This window comes from Chrysemys picta, chromosome 12 (assembly GCF_011386835.1).
Source record: "Chrysemys picta bellii isolate R12L10 chromosome 12, ASM1138683v2, whole genome shotgun sequence".
Classification (NCBI taxonomy): Eukaryota; Metazoa; Chordata; order Testudines; family Emydidae; genus Chrysemys; species Chrysemys picta.
In genome coordinates, this window is record NC_088802.1 from 9,070,265 (window position 1) to 9,089,520 (window position 19,256).

Here is a 19,256-nt window from a genome sequence, read left to right on the forward strand (position 1 = left end):
TGTAAGCGCCCTGAGTTCAGAAACGCGCCTTGCTGAGGTGATGGCTACGAGGAAGGCTGTCTTCCAGGATAGGTACAGAAGTGAACAGGTGGCCAGTGGCTCGAATGGATGACCTGTGAGCTTGGAAAGAACCAGGTTGAGGTCCCACGTCGGAACGGGCTGACGTTGTTGTGGGTACATCCGGTCTAAGCCCTTGAGGAATCTAGCGACCATCGGGTTAGAAAATACCGAGGACGCGAGTTCCCCTGGATGAAAGGCCGATATAGCGGCCAGGTGAACTCTAATTGAAGATATCGCCAACCCTTGCTGTTTTAGGGAGAGGAGATATTCCAAAATGAGAGGAATAGGTGCGTGCAACGGGGACGTGGCTCGCTGTTCGCACCAACAGGAGAATCGCTTCCACTTGGCCAAGTATGTGGTTCGTGTTGAGGGCTTCCTACTGCTCAGCAGAATCTGTTGGACAGAGTGGGAACACTGTTGCTCTGCCCGGGTGAACCATGGAGCAGCCACGCCGTGAGGTGGAGTGATTGCAGGTCGGGGTGACGCAGGCGACCGTGGTCCTGAGAGATGAGATCCGGGCATAATGGAAGCGGGATCGGTGTCCGAACCGAGAGTTCCAACAGCGTGGTGTACCAATGTTGTCTCGGCCACGCTGGGGCGATCAGAATCACCTGTGCCTGGTCTCTGCGCAATTTGAGCAGTACCTTGTGGACCAGAGGAAACGGAGGGAAGGCATAAAACAGGTGGTCCTTCCATGGAAGGAGAAACGCATCCGAGAGGGAGCCCGGGGCTCGACCTTGCAGGGAGCAGAACACGTGGCACTTCCTGTTGTCTCGAGATGCAAACAGGTCTATCTGGGGAAACCCCCACTTCTGGAAAACGGAATGTATGATGTCCGGACGGATAGACTACTCGTGTGTTTGAAAGGACCTGCTGAGTCGGTCCGCCAGAGTGTTCTGGACTCCAGGGAGGAACGATGCCGTGAGATGGATTGAGTGGGCGATGCAGAAGTCCCACAGGCGAATGGCCTCTTGGCATAGAATTGACGAACGTGCTCCTCCTTGCTTGTTGATGTAAAACATGGCCGTGGTGTTGTCGATGAGAACTAACACACAGCGGCCACGTAGGAGGTTGAGAAATGCCTGGCACGCCAGGCGCACCGCCATCAGTTCCCGAACATTGATGTGCAGGGCTAGCTGGGGTGCAGTCCACAGGCCCTGGGTATGGTGCTCGTTGAGATGGGCGCCCCAACCCAGAGAAGAAGCGTCTGTGACCAGGTGCAGAGAGGGTTGTGGTGCGTGAAACGGCATCCCTTCGCAAACCACATTGTGATCTAGCCACCATGTGAGGGAGGTCAGGACCGAGTTCGGGATTGTCACCACCATATTCAGGCTGTCCCGATGTGGGCGGTATATTGATGACACCCAGGTCTGGAGTGGGCGAAGCCGAAGTCTGGCATGCCTGGTTACGTACGTGCAGGAAGCCATGTGACCCAGCAGGGTAAGGCACGACCTCACCGTGGTAGTTGGGAAGGCCTTGAGTCCTTGAATGAGGCTCGTGATGGTGCAAAAGCGATTGTGTGGCAGGATGGCTTGTGCACGTCTGGAGTCTAGAACCGCACCGATGAATTCTATTCTCTGGGTAGGTTCTAGAGTGGATTTGTCCTTGTTGAGTAGGATACCCAACCTGTTGAATGTGTGCACTATTATGTGGACGTGATCGCGAACTTGTTGTTTGGTGCGACCGCGTACCAGCCAGTCGTCTAGGTACGGGAACACCTGTATCCCTTGCCGACGAAGGTACGCTGCCACGACAGCCATACATTTCGTGAACACCCGTGGGGCCGAGGATAGGCCGAAGGGAAGGACTGCAAATTGGTAGTGCACCCTGTGTACCACGAATCGCAGGAAGCGTCTGTGAGGCGGGTAAATAGCAATGTGAAAGTATGCGTCTTTCATGTCGAGGGCGGCGAACCAGTCTCCAGGATCGAGGGAAGGAATAATGGCCCCCAGAGAGACCATGCGGAACTTCAACTTTACTACGAATTTGTTGAGTCCGCGCAAGTCCAAGATGGGTCGCAGACCTCCTTTGGACTTGGGAATGAGGAAGTAACGGGAATAGAATCCCCTGCCCCTTAATTCCACTGGAACCTCCTCTATGGCCCCCATAGCGAGGAGCGTAGAAACTTCCTGTATAAGAAGTTGCTCGTGAGAAGGGTCCCTGAAGAGGGACAGGGAAGGGGGGGAGGAGGGGGGAAAAGAAGAAAACTGGATAGCGTATCCCCTCTCCACCGTGCGGAGGACCCAACGGTCCGAAGTTATAAGTGACCAAGCACGGTGGAAGTGGGAGAGGCGATCCCGAAAGGAGGGGGCTGGATCCTGGGGGATGACTGGGGCGCCGTCCTCGACCGCACCTTCAAAAGTTCTGCCTGGGGCCTGAAGGTGGTCTAGGTGGCCCCTGGTTCTGACCAGGTTGAGGGCCGGTCCACCTTCTTCTACCACCTCGCCCTCGCCTCCGGGCCGAGTCCTGTCTCTGACGAGGCGGGGGGGGGTAGAAGCGCTGGGGCTGCGGCCTAAATGGCCTGCGCTGAGGGCCCACAACATGCATCCCGAGGGAGCACATGATTGTTCTCGAGTCCTTGAGGCTCTGCAGGCGAGAGTCCGTCTTATCTGAGAACAATCCATGACCCTCAAAAGGCAGATCTTGTAGGGTTTGCTGCAGCTCCGGAGGCAAACCCGAAACCTGAAGCCAGGAAATCCTACGCATAGCGATACCCGAAGCCAGGGTTCTCGCAGCTGAGTCTGCAATGTCCAAGGAGGCCTGCAAGGAGGTCCGAGCCACCTTCTTACCCTCCTCTACCATGGCTCCAAATTCTTCCCTGGACTCTTGGGGAATCAACTCCTTAAACTTCCCCATAGAGTTCCAGGAGTTGAAATTGTAGCGGCTCAGTAGCGCCTGTTGGTTTGCCGCTCTAAGTTGTAGCCCTCCGGCTGAGTAAACCTTACGGCCAAACAGATCGAGCCGCTTAGCCTCTTTTGATTTAGGCGCTGCAGCCTGCTGGCCGTGGCGCTCTCGTGCATTCACTGATTCCACCACCAGTGAACACGGTTGGGGGTGGGTATACAAGTACCCATAGTCCTTAGACGGGACAAAGTATTTCCTTTCCACCCCTCTCGCTGTGGGTGGAATAGAGGCAGGAGTTTGCCATATCGTATCCGCATTCGTTTGGATCGTGCGGATCAGGGGTAACGCCACCCTCGATGGGGCATCCGCTCCAAGGATATTCACGATCGGGTCGTGCACCTCCACTATCTCCTCCGCCTGCAGGTCCATATTACGGGCCATCCTACGCAGGAGATCCTGGTGAGCCCGAAGATCTATCGGAGGGGGACCCGTACATGAAGTGCCCGCCACTGCCTCATCCGGAGAGGAGGAAGAGGATGCCTCCGGTGGTACCGGATCCAAGGGGGGGTCCTGATCCCCCTGCTCTTGGGCCGGAGCATCACCTGCACTTGGGTCCCTGGTGTCGGGTGGCGTGGACACGGAAGCCTCCATGCCTCCTGGCGGAGGCCGAGAGATGGTGGATTCTGGGGCCCTTCTGACCGAGTGACCCGAGCGAGAGGTCGATGGTATTGGAGCCCCTTGCTCCTGGTGGTACGCCCACGGGGTCCAAAACGACCAGTGAGATGGTCCATGAGAGTGGTCCTCTGCCATCTCCTGCCAATGGCCGAAATTTTGTTCCTCGGCCTGCCCTTGAGGGGGGTATGCCGATCTCGACAGGTCCTCCGAGGAACGAGACACCGATCTTGACGGCCATGGCGGTGCCGAGAGAGATGAAACCATCCCGGTGGGCTGCGGTGCCGCACGGTGCCGGTCCGGAGATGATCTATCTCTGCGCGGTGCCGGCGATCGGTGCCGGGACCGCGACCGGTGCCGATGACCTCGTCGGTGCCGGGAGTCGGATCTGGACCTCGACGAGGACCTCGAGTATGCCCGGTGCCGGGAGCGACCCCTCGACGTCGAGCGTCGACCGTAGCGGTGCCGAGAACTACGTCTCGACGTTGATCGGTGCCGACGATCATATCGGTGCCGAGACGAAGAGCGGCGCCGCGAAGAAGATCTTGGCCGCGAGTACGACCGGTGCCGAGGTGATATTCGGTGCCGGGACTGCGAGCGGCGTGGGGACCTGCTACGGGACCTGGATCGGTGCCGAGGTTCCAGCCCTTGTGATGGCGGGCGCATCAAGGCAGGTTTCCCCCTCGACTGGACCGGGCGAGTCAACGGTGCAGTCGGTGCCGGTGGTTGAGGCGGTGCCGGCTCCGTGAGAGCTATTAAGTCTCTCGCCGCCGCGAAGGTCTCTGGAGTCGACGGGAGGCACTGTATCACCGCCGGCCTGGGAGGAGACGCTATTTGCACCGGACTCAACGGCTTCGGCGCCGGAGTCGACGGTGCTGGAGGCACCTGTTTTCGTTGCTCCACCGGCGGACGCGGCTCTACCCCCGGCACTGGGGGAGCCGGCGTCTTCGGCACGGATGTCCCCGTCTTATGGGCTTTTTTATGCCCCGGGGATAAGGACCGGCGCCGAGGCACTTGCTGTGCTTGCGGTGCCGACGACGTCCGGTGCCGGGGAGGCTTGTCTGACGCCACTCGCGTGGTCGTCGTAGCCGGTGCCGCCGGGGCACTGCGCACCGAGGTGCTAGGCGCCGGGGCCTTGCCCGTGGAAGGAGTGTCCGGGCTAAGTGCCGCCTCCATCAGAAGTTGCCTGAGCCGAAAGTCCCGCTCCTTCTTAGTCCTTGGTCGGAAGGCCTTACAGATTTTACACTTATCTGTCTGGTGTGACTCTCCCAGGCACTTCAGACAGGAGTCGTGCGGGTCGCTCGTGGGCATAGGCTTAGCGCAGGAGGCGCACAGCTTGAAGCCGGGAGCGTTGGGCATGAGCCCGGCCCCGCGGCCGGGGGAGAAAGGGGGGAGACGACCCCCTTAATCCCCTGGACTACTTAGAACAACTTTAAAACTACTTAACTAATTTACTACAAACACTAGAACTATAACTATAACTATAACTATGATACAACAATATAAGCTAGGGAAAGTGGAGAACAGCTAAGCAGCGCTCCACAGTTCCAACGACCGTCAGGGGCGGTAAGAAGGAACTGAGGGGGCGCCGGGTCGGCTGGGGTATATATTCAGCGCCATGAAGGCGCCACTCTAGGGGGCTCCACAGCCGACCCGCCGGTGTTGCTAGGGTAAAAATCTTCCGACGATCGTGCACGCGGCGCGCACACACCTAATGGAATGGATATGAGCAAGCACTCGAAGAAGAACAGCTGTTTCGCGGTGGCAAGCGCTGGGAGGAGAAGCGGGGATGGTGCGCTCAGGGGAGGAGGCAGAGGGCGGAGGCGAGCTAGGGCGGGGGGCTGGGCTGGGGAGCTGCTGGTGGGGGCAGAGAACGCACCAATTTTTCCCTGAGCACCCCGCATTCCCCCTCCCGCCCCCCGGCTGCTACTGCGCTGGGGAAGTTGCTTCAGCCCCCACCGCGGTGGAGAGCAGCGGGAACCGGGAATGTTGGAGCCCAGGGAGGAGGCGGCTGCGCGCTCGGATGCCGCCCGCCGTCTCTGTGCCCCTGCAGATCGGGGGAGTTGTTAGTTTTGCTGCAGCCACTCCACTTGCACTCGGGGTCCCCTGAGTGTCTTTTGCCTGAGTGCGAGTGGAGTGGCTACAGCAAAACTAACAACTCCCCCGATGTGCAGGGGCACAGAGGCGGCAGGCGGCATCCAAGCGCGCAGCCACCTCCTCCCCAGGCTCCGGCTGCCGCTGCGCTGGGGAAGTTGCTTCGGCCGCGGCGCACGGTGGAGAGCGGTGAGAGCCGGGAAAGTTGGAGCCCGGGGAGGAGGCGGTCCCCTTACCATGCCTCCCTATTTTCCCAGACATGTCCGGCTTTTTGGAAATTCCTCACGGACGGGGATTTGAGGACCAAAAAGCCGGACATGTCCGGGAAAATCCGGACGTACGGTAACCCTACTTTTATCACACTCCCTTCTAGAACTGGGACTAGAACACAACGGGGGTGGCAGAAACTTCCTAAAGGTGTGAGGGGGCCACTGGTGGTGCCCGAACCATGGCCCTGCCTCCGCCCCTTCCCCTTGAGGCCCTGCCCCTTCCCCCTAAGGCCCCACCCCGGGACACCCCTTCTCCCTGAGGTCCCGCCCACACACCACCCCTTCCCATGAGGCCCCCCCACACCACCCCTTATCCCTGACCCCCCCCCCCCAGCCTCGCATCACCCCTTCCTCCGAGGCCCTGCTCCCATCCCCCTTCTTCCCCCAAAAACCCTGCCCCCTGCTCACTCTGCCCCTCCCCGGACGGTAAAAAGTGGGAGGGCCATGGCCCCCTGTTCCGGTGCCCCTGGAACCCAGGTGTCCTGCTACCAGAGCTCTAGCTGCTGGAGCATGCTGCCCCCTAGTGGTACACACACCACATGCAGACACTCACATCCCACGCCGCTGAGCCAGGGAGCTGAGTTAAGGAAGTTCTTCCAACTCGGATGCATACAGTGGTGGTCCGATTAGTGCAACCAGATAGCAAAGTGTGAAAAATCAGGACACTTTTTTTCCCCCAAGGGGTGGGGTACAGGTGCATATATAAGACAAAGCCCCGAATATCAGGATGTCTGGTTACCCTAGATCCGATTGTGTTACAGTTTATTCATATGACACCAATACAGCAGCTGCTACTTATTAAAAGAAATCAATAGAATCCCCCATAAACAAATCTCAATAGACAGATTTCCACCCTCCCCGTATACACCCATTGTTTTAAAACCCTTACAACTAGAGCCCATTGCTGCTCAGGGACCCCCCCACCCCTCAGCAGAAATCCAGCTCTTCAGAGTGGATGGAGAAAGCACAGACCAGTGGAGAGAGACAGACTGGGATCCAGTGTAGACAGAATTACAGGCGGTGGGGAGTCTATGACCTCAGTTCTAACTGCTGGGGTTCTGGGCACACGATGGAATATTGTAGGACCAACTTGTACTGGATGAACCCACAGCCTCTGCCCCAAGGAGCTCACAGTCTAAACAGACAAAGGGAGAGAGGGGAAACTGAGGCATAGGGCAGGGTACGTGTCTTGTCCGGGTCTCCTGATTTACAGGCCAGTCCCTGACGTGCTAGGCCGCACCGTTCTCTAATAGGCAACAATTCAAATGCCCAGAGAAAGCGGAGTTCAGTGATCCAATTGCTAGTGGGACCGGATAGGGCAGTGTTAACCCCTTCTCTGCCAGCCCAGCTGAAGCTTTTATCCCCGCTGGGCAGGTTTGTGGGAGTGAATGGGACACAGACAGTCTCTTGACATCCCCACCCAGGACAGGTGACCAGCTGTGTTCAGTGACGGGACCCAGCTTGGATTCGGGTCCCACTAAGGGGCGTCATCTCCCCCCCACTTCCTTCTCAGTTCCACTCAGGATCATCCCCTAAGGATTACGGGGTTACTCTTCCCAGCCCTTCCCACGCTCCAGCCAGCCCCCAAGAGATTTCCTGCCTCTTACCTGTGCACTGAGTTAACAGTTCTCAGTCACCTTGCCCCCAAGAACAAACCTGGCGGTGTCCCTATGTAATCCACTCAGTGAGTGTTCATTCCCCGTCCCCCTCTGTGCCAACCCACAAGGCATGAATTGTACATAAGAACAGCCGTACTGGGTCAGACCAAAGGTCCATCTAGCCCAGTATCCTGTCTACCGACAGTGGCCAATGCCAGGTGCCCCAGGGGGAGTGAACCTGTGAACCTAACAGGTAATGATCAAGTGATCTCTCTTCTGCCATCCATCTCCACCCTCTGTCAAACAGAGTCTAGGGACACCATTCCTTACCCATCATGGCTAATAGCCATTAATGGACTTAACCTCCATGAATTTATCCAGTTCTCTTTTAAATGCTGTTATAGTCCTAGCCTTCACAACCTCCTCAGGCAAAGAGTTCCACAAATTGACTGTGCGCTGTGTGAAGAAGAACTTCCTTTTATTTGTTTTAAACCTGCTGCCTATTAATTTCATTTGGTGACCCCTAGTTCTTGTATAATGGGAATAAGTAAATAACTTTTCTTTATCTACTTTCTCCACATCACTCATGATTTTATATACCTCTAGCATATCCCCCCTTAGTCTCCTCTTTTCCAAGCTGAAGAGTCCTAGCCTCTTTAATCTCTCCTCATATGGGACCCGTTCCAAACCCCTAATCATTTTAGTTGCCCTTCTCCGAACCTTTTCTAGTGCCAGTGTATCTTTTTTGAGATGAGGAGACCCCATCTGTACGCAGTATTCCAGTATTCCATGGTGACAGAGCCAGACTCAAAGCTTTAAATCAAGAGGTAGCAGCTACTCATGCTTTTAACTCTGGCTGTCTCTGGTTCAATCCCAGCATTTCGACCAGCTCCCGCCTCCCTCCTCCTGCCCCCTTTCCTCCTGACTGCAGCAGGAACCATTAAAGGGATCAGGGTCTCGCTTCCTTCCCCCCATTTCAGCCTCTTGTCTCCCAGACTCGACTACCAACGTCGGCTCCGGTGAAAATCCTGGATCCTGCTTTGAAACGTGCCCTGACACAGCAGCTCTAAGAATCGCTCAGCTAACGAGGAACGGTATAAAATGTGGTGTTCTGGATAACAGGGAATGGTGTAAACGCGACACTCCGGCTAATGGGGAATGGTATAAACGTGACCCTCCAGCTAATGGGGGACGATGTAAATGTGGCACCAAGGCCCGAATGCTCCTGGGACTTCGAGCCCTTTGCCTGTGAGCCCTTGCAGGAAACCATCCCGAAATGTGCCCTTATCCTGCAGCAGTGAGTCCCACAGGTCCGTTCTGCCTCCCATTTCCAGGGTTCTCCATTTCGACCTTTGCAGCCTGGCCTCCTCTCCTCTGGAGAGCCTGAGTGCTGGGTGCTGCCTGCTGAGAAGCAGCACCTCTGCCTTTCCCCACCTTCCGTCCAGTGCCTCCTTTGAAACAACCACTGGGTCATGGATTGTTCTGTGCGACAAGTTTCTCTCTCGAGCCTTTATTTCATCCATGGACGAGCGGGAGGCGGCCCTGACACCTGCCCGGTAGAGGGGAGATAGAGACAGGGGAGAGGGCCTGCGTGAGGGTGGATGTCAGGGGTCGATGTGGGGTAGGGAAAGTGACAGCACCTCCCCTGTCTCCCTCCCTCCCCCTGCTGCTGCCCATCCAACTCGGGTGAGAGGAGGAGATCCCGCTTCATGGCGTGCCGGCCATCAGGGGGTCACTGATAAGCGGCGGGGGGCAGCCGAACACGTGTGATGGAGGAGCGTTATCCCCGGTTAGCGCATGGATTGGATCTCTTAGCCCTAATACGGATTGAATTCAAAGGGGTTCCTCTCCCAGGCGGACTCCTTGTTATCTCGTCCCTGGCAGACACCTTCCCCCTTAGTTGCACCTTTGGCAGGAGGGTTCCTGGGGTTGGTTTCCCTGTTGTCTCATTAGGGTCCCTTCCTGGTGGTCATGTTCCCCTTACTCAGCCCCCTGGGAGGAGGGTTTCTCTCCGGGATGGTTCCTCTGATGCCGGTAGAGATGGGAGCTACGGCCAAAGCATTTCCCACAGTCGGCGCACTGGAAAGGCTTTTCACCGGTGTGGACGCGCCGGTGCCGCTCCCAGTGGGAGCTCCAGGCGAAGCCCTTCCCGCAGTCAGCACAGCGGAAGGGTTTCCCCGCAGCGGCGTGGAGCCGCCGGTGCCTGGCCAGCGCCGGTGCCTGGCTGAAACTTTTCCCACAGTCCCCGCACCGGTAGGGTTTCTCCGCCGCATGGGAAGGCTGGTGCCGGTCGAGGTCTGTGACGCAGCTGAAACTTTTCCCGCAGTCGCCGCAGCGGTGGGAGGCGTCCTCTTTGCCAGCCCGGTGCTTGGCCAGCGCCGAGCTGTCCCCAAAGCTCTTCCGCTGGCCTGCGTGCACCCGCCTGTGTTTCACCAGGTGGGCGCTCTGGCTGAAGGCCTCCCCGCACTCCCCGCAGGTGTGGGGCCGCTCGCCGGTGTGCACGTGCCGGTGCCGCTCCAGGTGCGAGCTCCAGGTGAAGGCTTTCCCGCAGTCGCCGCACCGGAAGGGTCTGTCGCCCCGGCGATGCTTGGCCAGCGCTGCGCTCTGTGGGCACCGGTGGGGCTGACCCGCCGTGTGGAGGAGGCGCCGGTGTCTGTCCAGCTGGGAGGCTCGAGGGAAGTTTTTCCCGCAGTCGGGGCAGGGATGGGAGGAGTTCTCCCCCAGGGGGCTCGTCTGGGCTGAGCTCTCCCCACCACCGGGTTGCCTCTCCGTATGGCTTTTACGGTGCCTCACCAGCGCTGCGCTCCGAGCAAAACTTTTCCCGCAGTCGCCGCACCGATGGGGTCTCTCTGCCGCCGGGCGTTTCACAGTCAGGCGGCGTCTCCCCCCGCTGGCATGGCACCCCCGGTGTTTGGCCAGCGCCGAGCTGTCCCCAAAGCTCTTCCCACAGTCCGGGCACCCATAGGGCCTCTCACCTGTGTGCACCCGCTTGTGTTTCACCAGGTGGGCACTCTGGCTGAAAGCCTCCCCGCACTCCCCGCAGGTGTGGGGCCGCTCGCCGGTGTGGACGCGCCGGTGCCGCTCCAGGTGGGAGCTCCAGGCAAAGCCTTTCCCGCAGTCCCCGCACCGGAAGGGTTTGTCGCCCCGGTGGCTCCGGCGGTGCCGGGCCAGAGCAGCGCTGCGGGGGAAGCTCTCCCCACACTCGGGGCAGCGGTGGGGCTGGCGGGGGGCGGCGTGGGCCCGCTGGTGCTTGTGGAAGAAGGCGCTGCTGTTGAAGGCCTTGCCGCAGTCCGGGCACTCCAGGGGCTTCCCGCCGGCGTGGGCCCGCTGGTGCCGGTAGAGGTGGGAGCTGCGCCCGAAACATTTACCACAGTCGGCACACTGGAAGGGCCGCTCGCCGGTGTGCAGCCGCCGGTGCCGGGCGTAGTGCGAGCCCCAGTCAAAGCCCTTCCCACAGTCGGCGCATTGGAAGGGCTTGATCCCGGTGTGGAGGCGCAGGTGGGTGGCCAGGTGGGAGCTCACCCGGAAGCGCTCCCCGCACTCCGAGCAGCGGTAACGCTTCCCGCCGGGGGCCTGGGGCCGACGTCGCGGGCCGGGCTCCTGCCCCTGCCCCGCATGGGACTGCTGGTGCGTAAGGAGGGCGGAGCTCTCGATGAAGCTCTCCCCACACTCCGGGCACGGGTAGGAGCCCTGCCCCGTGTGGGATCTCTGGTGGGTAAGGAGGGCGGAGCTCTCTGTAAAGCTCTCCCCACACTCCGGGCACAGGGAGGGCTCCTCTCCCGCAGGACGTTGCCTGCTACCGTCCACGCTGAGCCTGGCTTCGGGGCTCTCCCCCGATCGGCCTCTCCGCGGGGCTGCCCCATCCCGGACTTTCTTGAAGCCTCCGTTGCACGGAGCTTCTCTGCCCCGTCTCTTCCCCGGCGGCTTTCCCTGCTGACCTCCGGACCTGCCAGCTTTGCCCCCTTTGGGATTGCGGGCCACCTTCCCCCGGCTGCTTCCCGATGACGCCGTCTCGGGGCCTCCTGGCCGCGGAGCCTCCCTCTCGGTCTCGCTCGCAGTCCCTGGGATAAGGAGAGAGTCCAGACGTAAGCCATGCTGTGTGCCGGGGGAAAGAGGCGGGCAAGCGGGACGCTGGGGTGAACCAAACCCACAGAGGGCCCGGGATGGACGTCTCTGGCCTGGGCTACGCGGGAGGCCAGACGAGAGGGTCAGGATGGTCCCTTCTGAACTCCCCTCTGCCCTGCCCACCGAGCCCTTCCCCAGGGAGGAGAGAAGAGGGGACCCTTCGTGCTTCTCTCTCCTGCCTGAGCCGCCAGAGGGCAGGCAGAGGGAGGAGGCGGCCAGGCAGGAGCGGCCCCGTCCTCCAGGAGGAGACGACTGGAGGGTCGCAGGCTTTGCTGCTCCTGTTGGCCGGGCTCCCTGCACGCCCAAGGGGCTCCTGGCCTCTCTCTACCTCCATTGCAGGGACTCCCCATCCCCTGTCCTCACTCCTCCCTTTCCCCCATACTCCGTTTCCACTATGCCAGAGATTGGCAAACTACCGCCTGCGGGACCCTCCTGCCCGGCCCCTGAGCTCCTGGTGCAGTAGGGCTAGCCCCCGGCCCCTCCCCTGCTGTTCCCCTTCCCCGCAGCCTCGGCTTGCTCGCCCCGCCACCGGCGCAACGCTCTGGGTGGCACGGCTGTGAGCTCCTGGGGCAGCACAGCTGCAGAGCCCGGCCTGATGCGGTCTCTGTGCTGCGTGGCTGGCTCCAGCCGGGCGGCACGGCTGTAGCGCCGCCAGCCACCGATGCTCCAGGCAGCGCGGTAAGGGGGCAGGGAGAAGGGGGGATTGGATAGAGGGCAGAGGAGTTCGGAGTGGTGGTCAGGGGGCGGGGGTGTGGATAGGGGTCGGGGGGGGAACAGGGAGTCGAATGGGGGCAGGGATCCCTGGGGTGGCACTCAGGAAGGAGAGGGGGTGTTGGATGGGACAGTCAGGAGCAGGGTCCCAGCAGGGGAATCCGGACAGGGGTCCCGGGGGGGCTGCCAGTGAACGGGGGAGTTGGATGGGGCAGGAGTCCCGGAGTGGGGAGCAGATAGGAGGTTAGAGGCCGGGCCATGACCCCCTCCCCTAACCAGCCCTCCATTCAATTTATGAAACCCGATGCGGCCCTCAGGTCAAAAAGTTTGCCCGCCCCCGCACTATGCCAAGGGCTGTGTGTGCACCCCCAATCTCACTGTGCCCCCTTTTCTAGGGGCTGTGAATTACCCTCTCCTTTCTGTCTGGGAAAGAAGTCATTCTGGGGGCCACTGGGAGGATGGGCAGAGAGGAGACCAGGCAGTAAGTTAGGCTAGAAAGTGCCCACGGCACCATCAACCAGCGGCTTGATCTACAGACAACTGCAGAGGTGCTGGAATCTGTGGCTTGGCTCCACAGCTGGCAGGGGCTCCGTGTGTGTGCCTCCCTCCCCCCGGTGCTCCCCCCATTTTCGGTTGTCTGATTTTCCCCAAAGTCGATCGGGTTCTGACCGCTCGTGCCGAGAACATGCCCTGAAACTTTGGAATTGAGCGGACGTGGCGTCCCAAAGTTGTTGCAAATGCCATCGTGTTGAGTGGAAGGGCCCCAAAAAGCTTGGCCGTCAAGCCAAGGTGCTGAGCCGGAACTGGGAGAGCTCCTGGGGGGCTTCCTCGGGAAAGCCAGCTCCTGACTTTGCTCCCAGATGGTTTCTGAACTGGTCGAACGAGTTTCCTCACCTGGGCTGGCGCTTCTCGGGAGGTCCCTTCCCCCAGAGCCCTGGAGATCCGGGGGGACCCACGGCTCTTCCCCTTGCTCCAGCCGGGAGATCACGTCCGGTTTAGGGATGGGATATTCTGCGCACGGGTAGGGGATAAAAGAAGGGAGAGATTAGGGTTTGTCAAGCCATTGGCCTGGCAGCCTCCTTAGCCACCTCTCACCCAGCGTGGGCTTTCCCAGTCCCACCCCACCCCTGGCCTGTCTCTCCTGCCTTCTCACCAGCTGGGCCTGGGGCAGTGTGTGAGCGTGTCTCCCCCTATTGGCTGGCCCCGGTACTACTACTGGGTTGATCCCTCGGGATTTCCTGAGGCAAGCTGTGTTCCTTAGACGGGTGAGCAGGGCACCTATGGCCCCTGCCACACGCAGCTGCCCTATCTGTGAAGCACGCTGGGTACGGCTCCATGGCCCATATGCAGCACCCCGGGGTCAGCCAGCGTTAAGGAAGGGGGAATCCTGAGCGCCGGGCTTTAAGGACACAAGTTGTCCAGTTAATATGAAGGGGTGAATTGTCCTCGGTACTCAGGAGGCACAGGGCAAATCACCTGCTGGCGGCCGCATTTGAAGATGGCAGAGTTCAAGATGCTCAGCAGTTCTGCTATATAGCACCTGTTACTATTATGTGTGTTACAGGGCCCCGTTGTGCCGGGCACTGCACAGACACACAGGGAGAGACAGTCCCTGCCCCAGCTGAGATCAGGGCCCCGTTGAGCCAGGCGCTGCACAGACACAAACAGAGTCAGTTCCTTCCCACAAGAGTTTACAAACTAAATAGACAAGCAAGGATCATTATACCTGTTTTACAGACGGGAAAACGGAGGCCCAGAGAGATGCAGTGACTTGGCCATAGTCACACAGGAAGGCGGTGGCAGAGCTGGGAATGAACCCAACACTCTTAAATCCCAGCCCAAAGCCCTACCCACCAATTCACCCCCTTTCTCTAATCGGTGAGCTCTATTTGAAGTTCTCTGCAAGCCGGCTGAGTCGGGCAGCCTTGGTGATCGAACCTGCTTCTCCTTAAACAAAACCAAACCACAACCTCGGAAATGACATGAAAACAAAAAACTTTGTGAATCCAGCACTAAAGCTGCGCCATGACGCGCTCACAAGCCAGGCCGGGGCAGAGCCGCGGTTTTGCTTTATTCTATTCAAGGCTTTATGGAACCTCCATGGCCCTGGTGCTCGAGCGCCCGGTTGAAGCCAGCCCTTAACTCCACCCCTTTGTGCCCATGAATGAAGCTACAAGTCTTGAATGAACTGAGCTGGTCGAAACATTTTCATTGGAAAAGGGGTTCTGTCAAAGTTGACATTTTCCCCATTGGATTTCAATGGAATTTTTCCAAAATGTCCTACGAGGTAGAGCTGGATTCTGATCTGTTACCCCCGAGGTGACACAAAAGCAAATATTATTACTAATTAATCCTTGCAGTATTCACCCAACATAAGCACAGCCAAACCGGGGCACTGCAATGGTCCATCTAGCCCATATCTATCTCGGACGGTGGCCAGTACCAGAGCTGCAGGGGGACAAGACAAAACTCCTACTGATTTCAAAGGTGCTTTGTGAGAACTGTGGGACTCCGGTCACTAGGGCCAGGGCCGGCTTTCAGGCCGATTCAGCCGATTCGGCTGAATTGGGCCCCGCGCTAAGAGGGCCCCGCGCCACAGCTCTCCACCCCACCCCCAGCTCACTTCCCCGTCCTCCCCTCCCCTGAATGCTCCGCCCCCTCCGCCCGAATCAGAGGTTCGCGGGAAGTCTGAAAAGAAGCAGGGGCGGGCAGGCAGCACCTGATAAGCGGAGTCAGGGGTGTGGGACGGGGACATGAGAAGCGCTCCAGGGAGGCGCGGCCCAGTCCGGCCCCGGCCGAGCACCTCCGGCCCCAGCAACTCCGGCCCCGGGGCGCCGGCCCCGGTTCTGGCCGAGCGTGACGGCCCGGCCCGCTTGGCTCGGCTCCGTCCCGGCCCCCGCGGCTCGGCTCGGGTCCGGCCCAGGCCCCGCAGCTCGGCTCGGCTCCGGCCCGGCTCCCTCGGCTCGGGCCGGGCCCGGCCCCTGCAACTCAGCTTGGGCCTGGCCTGGCCCAGCCCGGCCCCCGCGGCTTGGCTCAGCTCGGGTCCGGCCCCCCGGCCCGGCTCAGGTCCGGCCCGTGTCCGGCCCCCCGGCCCGGCTCGGGCCCGGCCCAGCTCCAGCCCGGCCCCGGCTGAGACGCTCCGGGCCAGACCGAAGCCCCACGACCCCGGCTGGAACTCCGGCCGGAACTCCGGCCGGAGTGCAGCCCGATTCCTGGGGGCGGGGCTTGCGGCAAGCCACGCCCCCAGGAATCGGGCCCCGCTCTTGCTAAAGCCGGCCCTGACTAGGGCAGAGCTGTGCTTTGCATCCCAGAGGAACTTAGAGCCGCCTAGGAGCTGCTCTTACTCATGCTGACCAGCACTGTGCACAGCCCCAGGGTATGGGCAACTTCCCATAACCGAAGGCAGACAGTTCCTTACTGAGGGACATCAGGGTCTCGTAGCTCTCCTGCATGACATCTCTGTACAGTGCCCTCTGCCGAGGATCTAGGAAGAGCCACTTCTCCATCGGGAACACGCAGCCGGCTCCTTTAAAGCACCTGAAAGAACAAGAGAGCCCCGCTCAGCACCTGCTGTTCCTGGGGCGATCCCAGCCTTCCCCAAAACCCCCTACGCCGTTCCCAGGAGTGCTGATTGCAGGCCTCTTGTGTCCCAGGTTAGACTCCCCCTCCTGAACGGAACTGGGTGCTTTGGGGAGCTGCTCCCCCGTGCCACAGATGGGGAAATTTCCGCCTCCTCCAGTTTTTGTCTCTTCCTGATAATAAGGTCTCAGATGAGCCGAGTCCCGGAAAGTTTGTACCCAAAAGAGTGGGAGGAGCGGGGTGACTGGAGAGCAGAACTGGCTTAAGTCCATGTCACATCCCGATCTCTTCCCTGCCCCCCCCCATCCCCCCGCTCTCTCCCTGCGGACAGATGGACTGGGCCAGGCTGGGAAAACGCTGGGTCGCTTTATCCCAGCGCAGACCCGACCCCTCCCAGCAGCACTAAACCCACCCAGTGACAGAGTCTCGGAACCAAATGCTAGCAAAGAGCAGAGTCAATGGGGCCGCTTTGGGGGACACCCCCCCACACACACACTGTCCCCCAGGACTCAGGCGAGACAGGACCTGGCTTTTCCTCTCCTGGCTCCGCACCTGGGTGGGTCCCAGGAAAGTCAGCTCTGCCCAGGGATGGATTTGGCCAAGGCTGGGAGCCCGGAACCTCCTTCCCCACTTATTGCTCCTGTTGCCCCTCCCACTCTCCCCCACCCCTTTTCTGTCTCCTTCCCCCTCTGCCTGGGAGACTGTCCTGTTCCCGGGGGGGGTTCGCTCTCCAAGCGCTGGATCAGCTGCTGAGAGCCGGGGGGAGGCTTCAGGGAGGGCAGCAGCTCTGGGACTCGCAGACCCCCTCCCCTCCGGGAGCAGAGCTGGGGCGAGCAGGGGCCCTGGGTTCAAAGTCACTTTCCTGCCCGGCCCCGGCCCTTTCTCCCGGGTCCCCCCCATCACCTGCAGGCTCCGGCTCGGGGGCTGGTGCGGGCAGAGCCCGGGGCTGGTTGCAGCCGCCGCAGACGGTCCCCACCCGGGCTGGGCTCAGCGGGGGCCTGGCTCTGCGCTACGGAAGCAGCAGCCGCTAACCTGGGAAGTTCAGCCCCCTGATCTGCTGATCACAGGAAACACACGGCCAGGGGAGGGGGAGAGCGCTGCCGCCTCCCGTCCCTGAGCCATACCCAGAGCCCTCTAGCGGGGACAGCGCCGAGCACCCCCTTCCCAAGCTCCCATCGGTGCTGGACTAGGGGGGCGGCTGCCGCCTCCCCCCCAGCTTGAAGCGGTTCCCAGCATCTGCAGGGTTTGCAGTTTGGTTCAATGGCTCTCAGCCCCCCCCTCCCCCCTGCAAACTGTTCCTGCTCCCCTGTAGGACTGAAAGTCTCTATCCAGGGAAAATAGGGCCCGGCTGGGGCCAACCCTCGGCCCAGCAACCCCATGGGGAGGAGAGACCCCCCCCGCACCCCATGCTCTGTCACAAGTTGCTACCCTGCCTCCAGCTGCTTGACCCCCCCACTCCCACCCCCGGCCAGTCAACTTCCGCCCCTGGCCACTCGCCTCCTCCACTTTGCCCCCTTTTAGCCCCTGTAAAAAGCGGTCCGAAGAATCTGATGCCAAGTAAGGGCAGGGTGAGGGCAGCGGCTTCAGCAGATGTTACTGAGCATGCGCAGTTCGTGTGAGCATGCTCAGTACACACCCTAAGTAGCAAATGATGTGAGCTAGCAATTTGGAACACTACATCCCGAGTAGCTAATTCTCTTTTCGACCGAGCGCCGGCCAGCTGGGGCTTAGGTCGGTTTAACGACGTCGCTCAGGGGAGTGGATTTTTCACACCCCTAAGTTATATCGACCAATTTCCTAGCGTAGACCAGCCCTGTGTCTACACTCCACATTAACCCCGGGCTCTGACCCAGGGTTAAGTCCAAGCCCCCTTTTCTGTCCACACACAAATTAGTCTGACTCGGCTTAGCAAGCACTCTGGACCCAGGTCCTAGGACCTCGCTGTGGGGGTGGGTGAGAGCTGAAGTACCACTGTGACGCGGGTCCAAGCTCTGTCATTTTGCAGTGTGGACGCGGCTCAAGCCGCAAATCTGAGTCAGAAGGCCTGCGTGTTGCCATTAGCAGGGCAGGGAGACCCGGGTCTGGCAATTGTAAGGCCAGGTTTACAATGCAGTGCGGACGCTCCAAGCCCGGGTGCCACCACTCCACAAGCAAGTCCACAAACACCAAGTCCACAAGCCCAGGCTTAATGCGCCGTGTAGACGTAACCCGGCCTACCGCTGTCAACACCGGGGGCTAGGTCAGGAGAACTGCGTTGCTAAGGGAGGTGGATTTTTCACACCCTTGAGCAAAGAATCTGGGTCGACCAGACCTAAAGTTAATGAGCGGCAAAGGGTTACACTGAGACTGAGCATGTGCAGACAGAGGAGCCTACAGGATGTAAGAGTTTTAACTGCAGCTGCAAGAGGGTTTCAAGTGTAGACAAGCCCTAGGTGTCCCCAAAATCCATGTGCCTACCCAGATTGTCCTGCAATTTGCTGTGCCTTCTGGGGGCCCCTGGAGAGGGTTGGTGACTCAAATTTCAGGTCATTTGAGCATGAGATTACTGAGATACTGCCCCCCTCAACCAAAACAAATCCACTTTTCTTCACGGTCACAGATTCTACCAACACACCTGTGCATACCTGGCTTCTGAACTGCTACTGGCTTAATGGGACAGGAAGTGGAGAGTGAGCTGGAAATGGAGGCAGAGGGGGCTATATGTTGTGGGGGGAAAGGGGAGGAGAAAGACGCAGCACAGCACTCTTCATTCACATGCTTAGTGATCAGTGACAGGAGCGGCGGAAGTGCCCTAAAAATGGGGGGCCACATGCATCCGAACCAAGGCCCCATGCACTGCACCGTTCCCCGCTGAGGCCCCACCCCCGCACTGCCTCTTCTCCCTGGTCCCCAACCCTCACATGGCCCATTCCTCTCCCAGGCCCCCTGCCTTTGCACCACCCCTTCTGCCCCAGACCATGCCCCTGCACTGCCTCTTCCCCTGAGGCGCCCCCACGTCACTCGCCCTTATGGACAGTAAAAAGTGGGAGGGCCATGGCCTCCTACCCCCCCTCCCCGTTCCAGTGCCTTGGTTAGTGATCCGAATGTGGGGTCATTTGAGCAAGAGATTGAGGTAGGCTTGGAAGGATTAGAGGTTCATCTGTAAATATCAGTGAATGTCGATTTCACGGCCCATGCACAAACTAGGGTGACCAGATGTCCCGATTTTATAGGGACAGTCCCGATTTTGGGGTCTTTTTCTTATATAGGCTCCTCTTACCCCCCACCCCCGTGCTGATTTTTCACATTTGCTGTCTGGTCACCC

The 19,256-nt window shown here is 59.9% G+C and overlaps 1 protein-coding gene across 6 annotated transcripts in view; it reads right to left on the bottom strand.

Moving 5' to 3' along the window:
- Window positions 1-6,684: 6,684 nt before the first annotated feature.
- The window catches only part of LOC122172568 (zinc finger protein 271-like), a 31,967-nt gene continuing 19,395 nt past the window's right edge, over window positions 6,685-19,256 (bottom strand). For 3 of the 6 annotated variants that reach the window (XM_065564439.1, XM_065564438.1, XM_065564436.1), the window contains 3 exons: window positions 15,792-15,910; window positions 13,268-13,384; window positions 6,685-11,598 (listed from right to left, as the gene is read on the bottom strand). In XM_065564439.1, coding sequence (XP_065420511.1) covers window positions 9,518-11,598; window positions 13,268-13,384; window positions 15,792-15,879 — 2,286 coding nt within the window. In that variant the 5' untranslated portion in view covers window positions 15,880-15,910 and the 3' untranslated portion in view covers window positions 6,685-9,517. The other 3 variants (XM_065564437.1, XM_042844179.2, XM_042844180.2) reach the window with 3 other exon arrangements.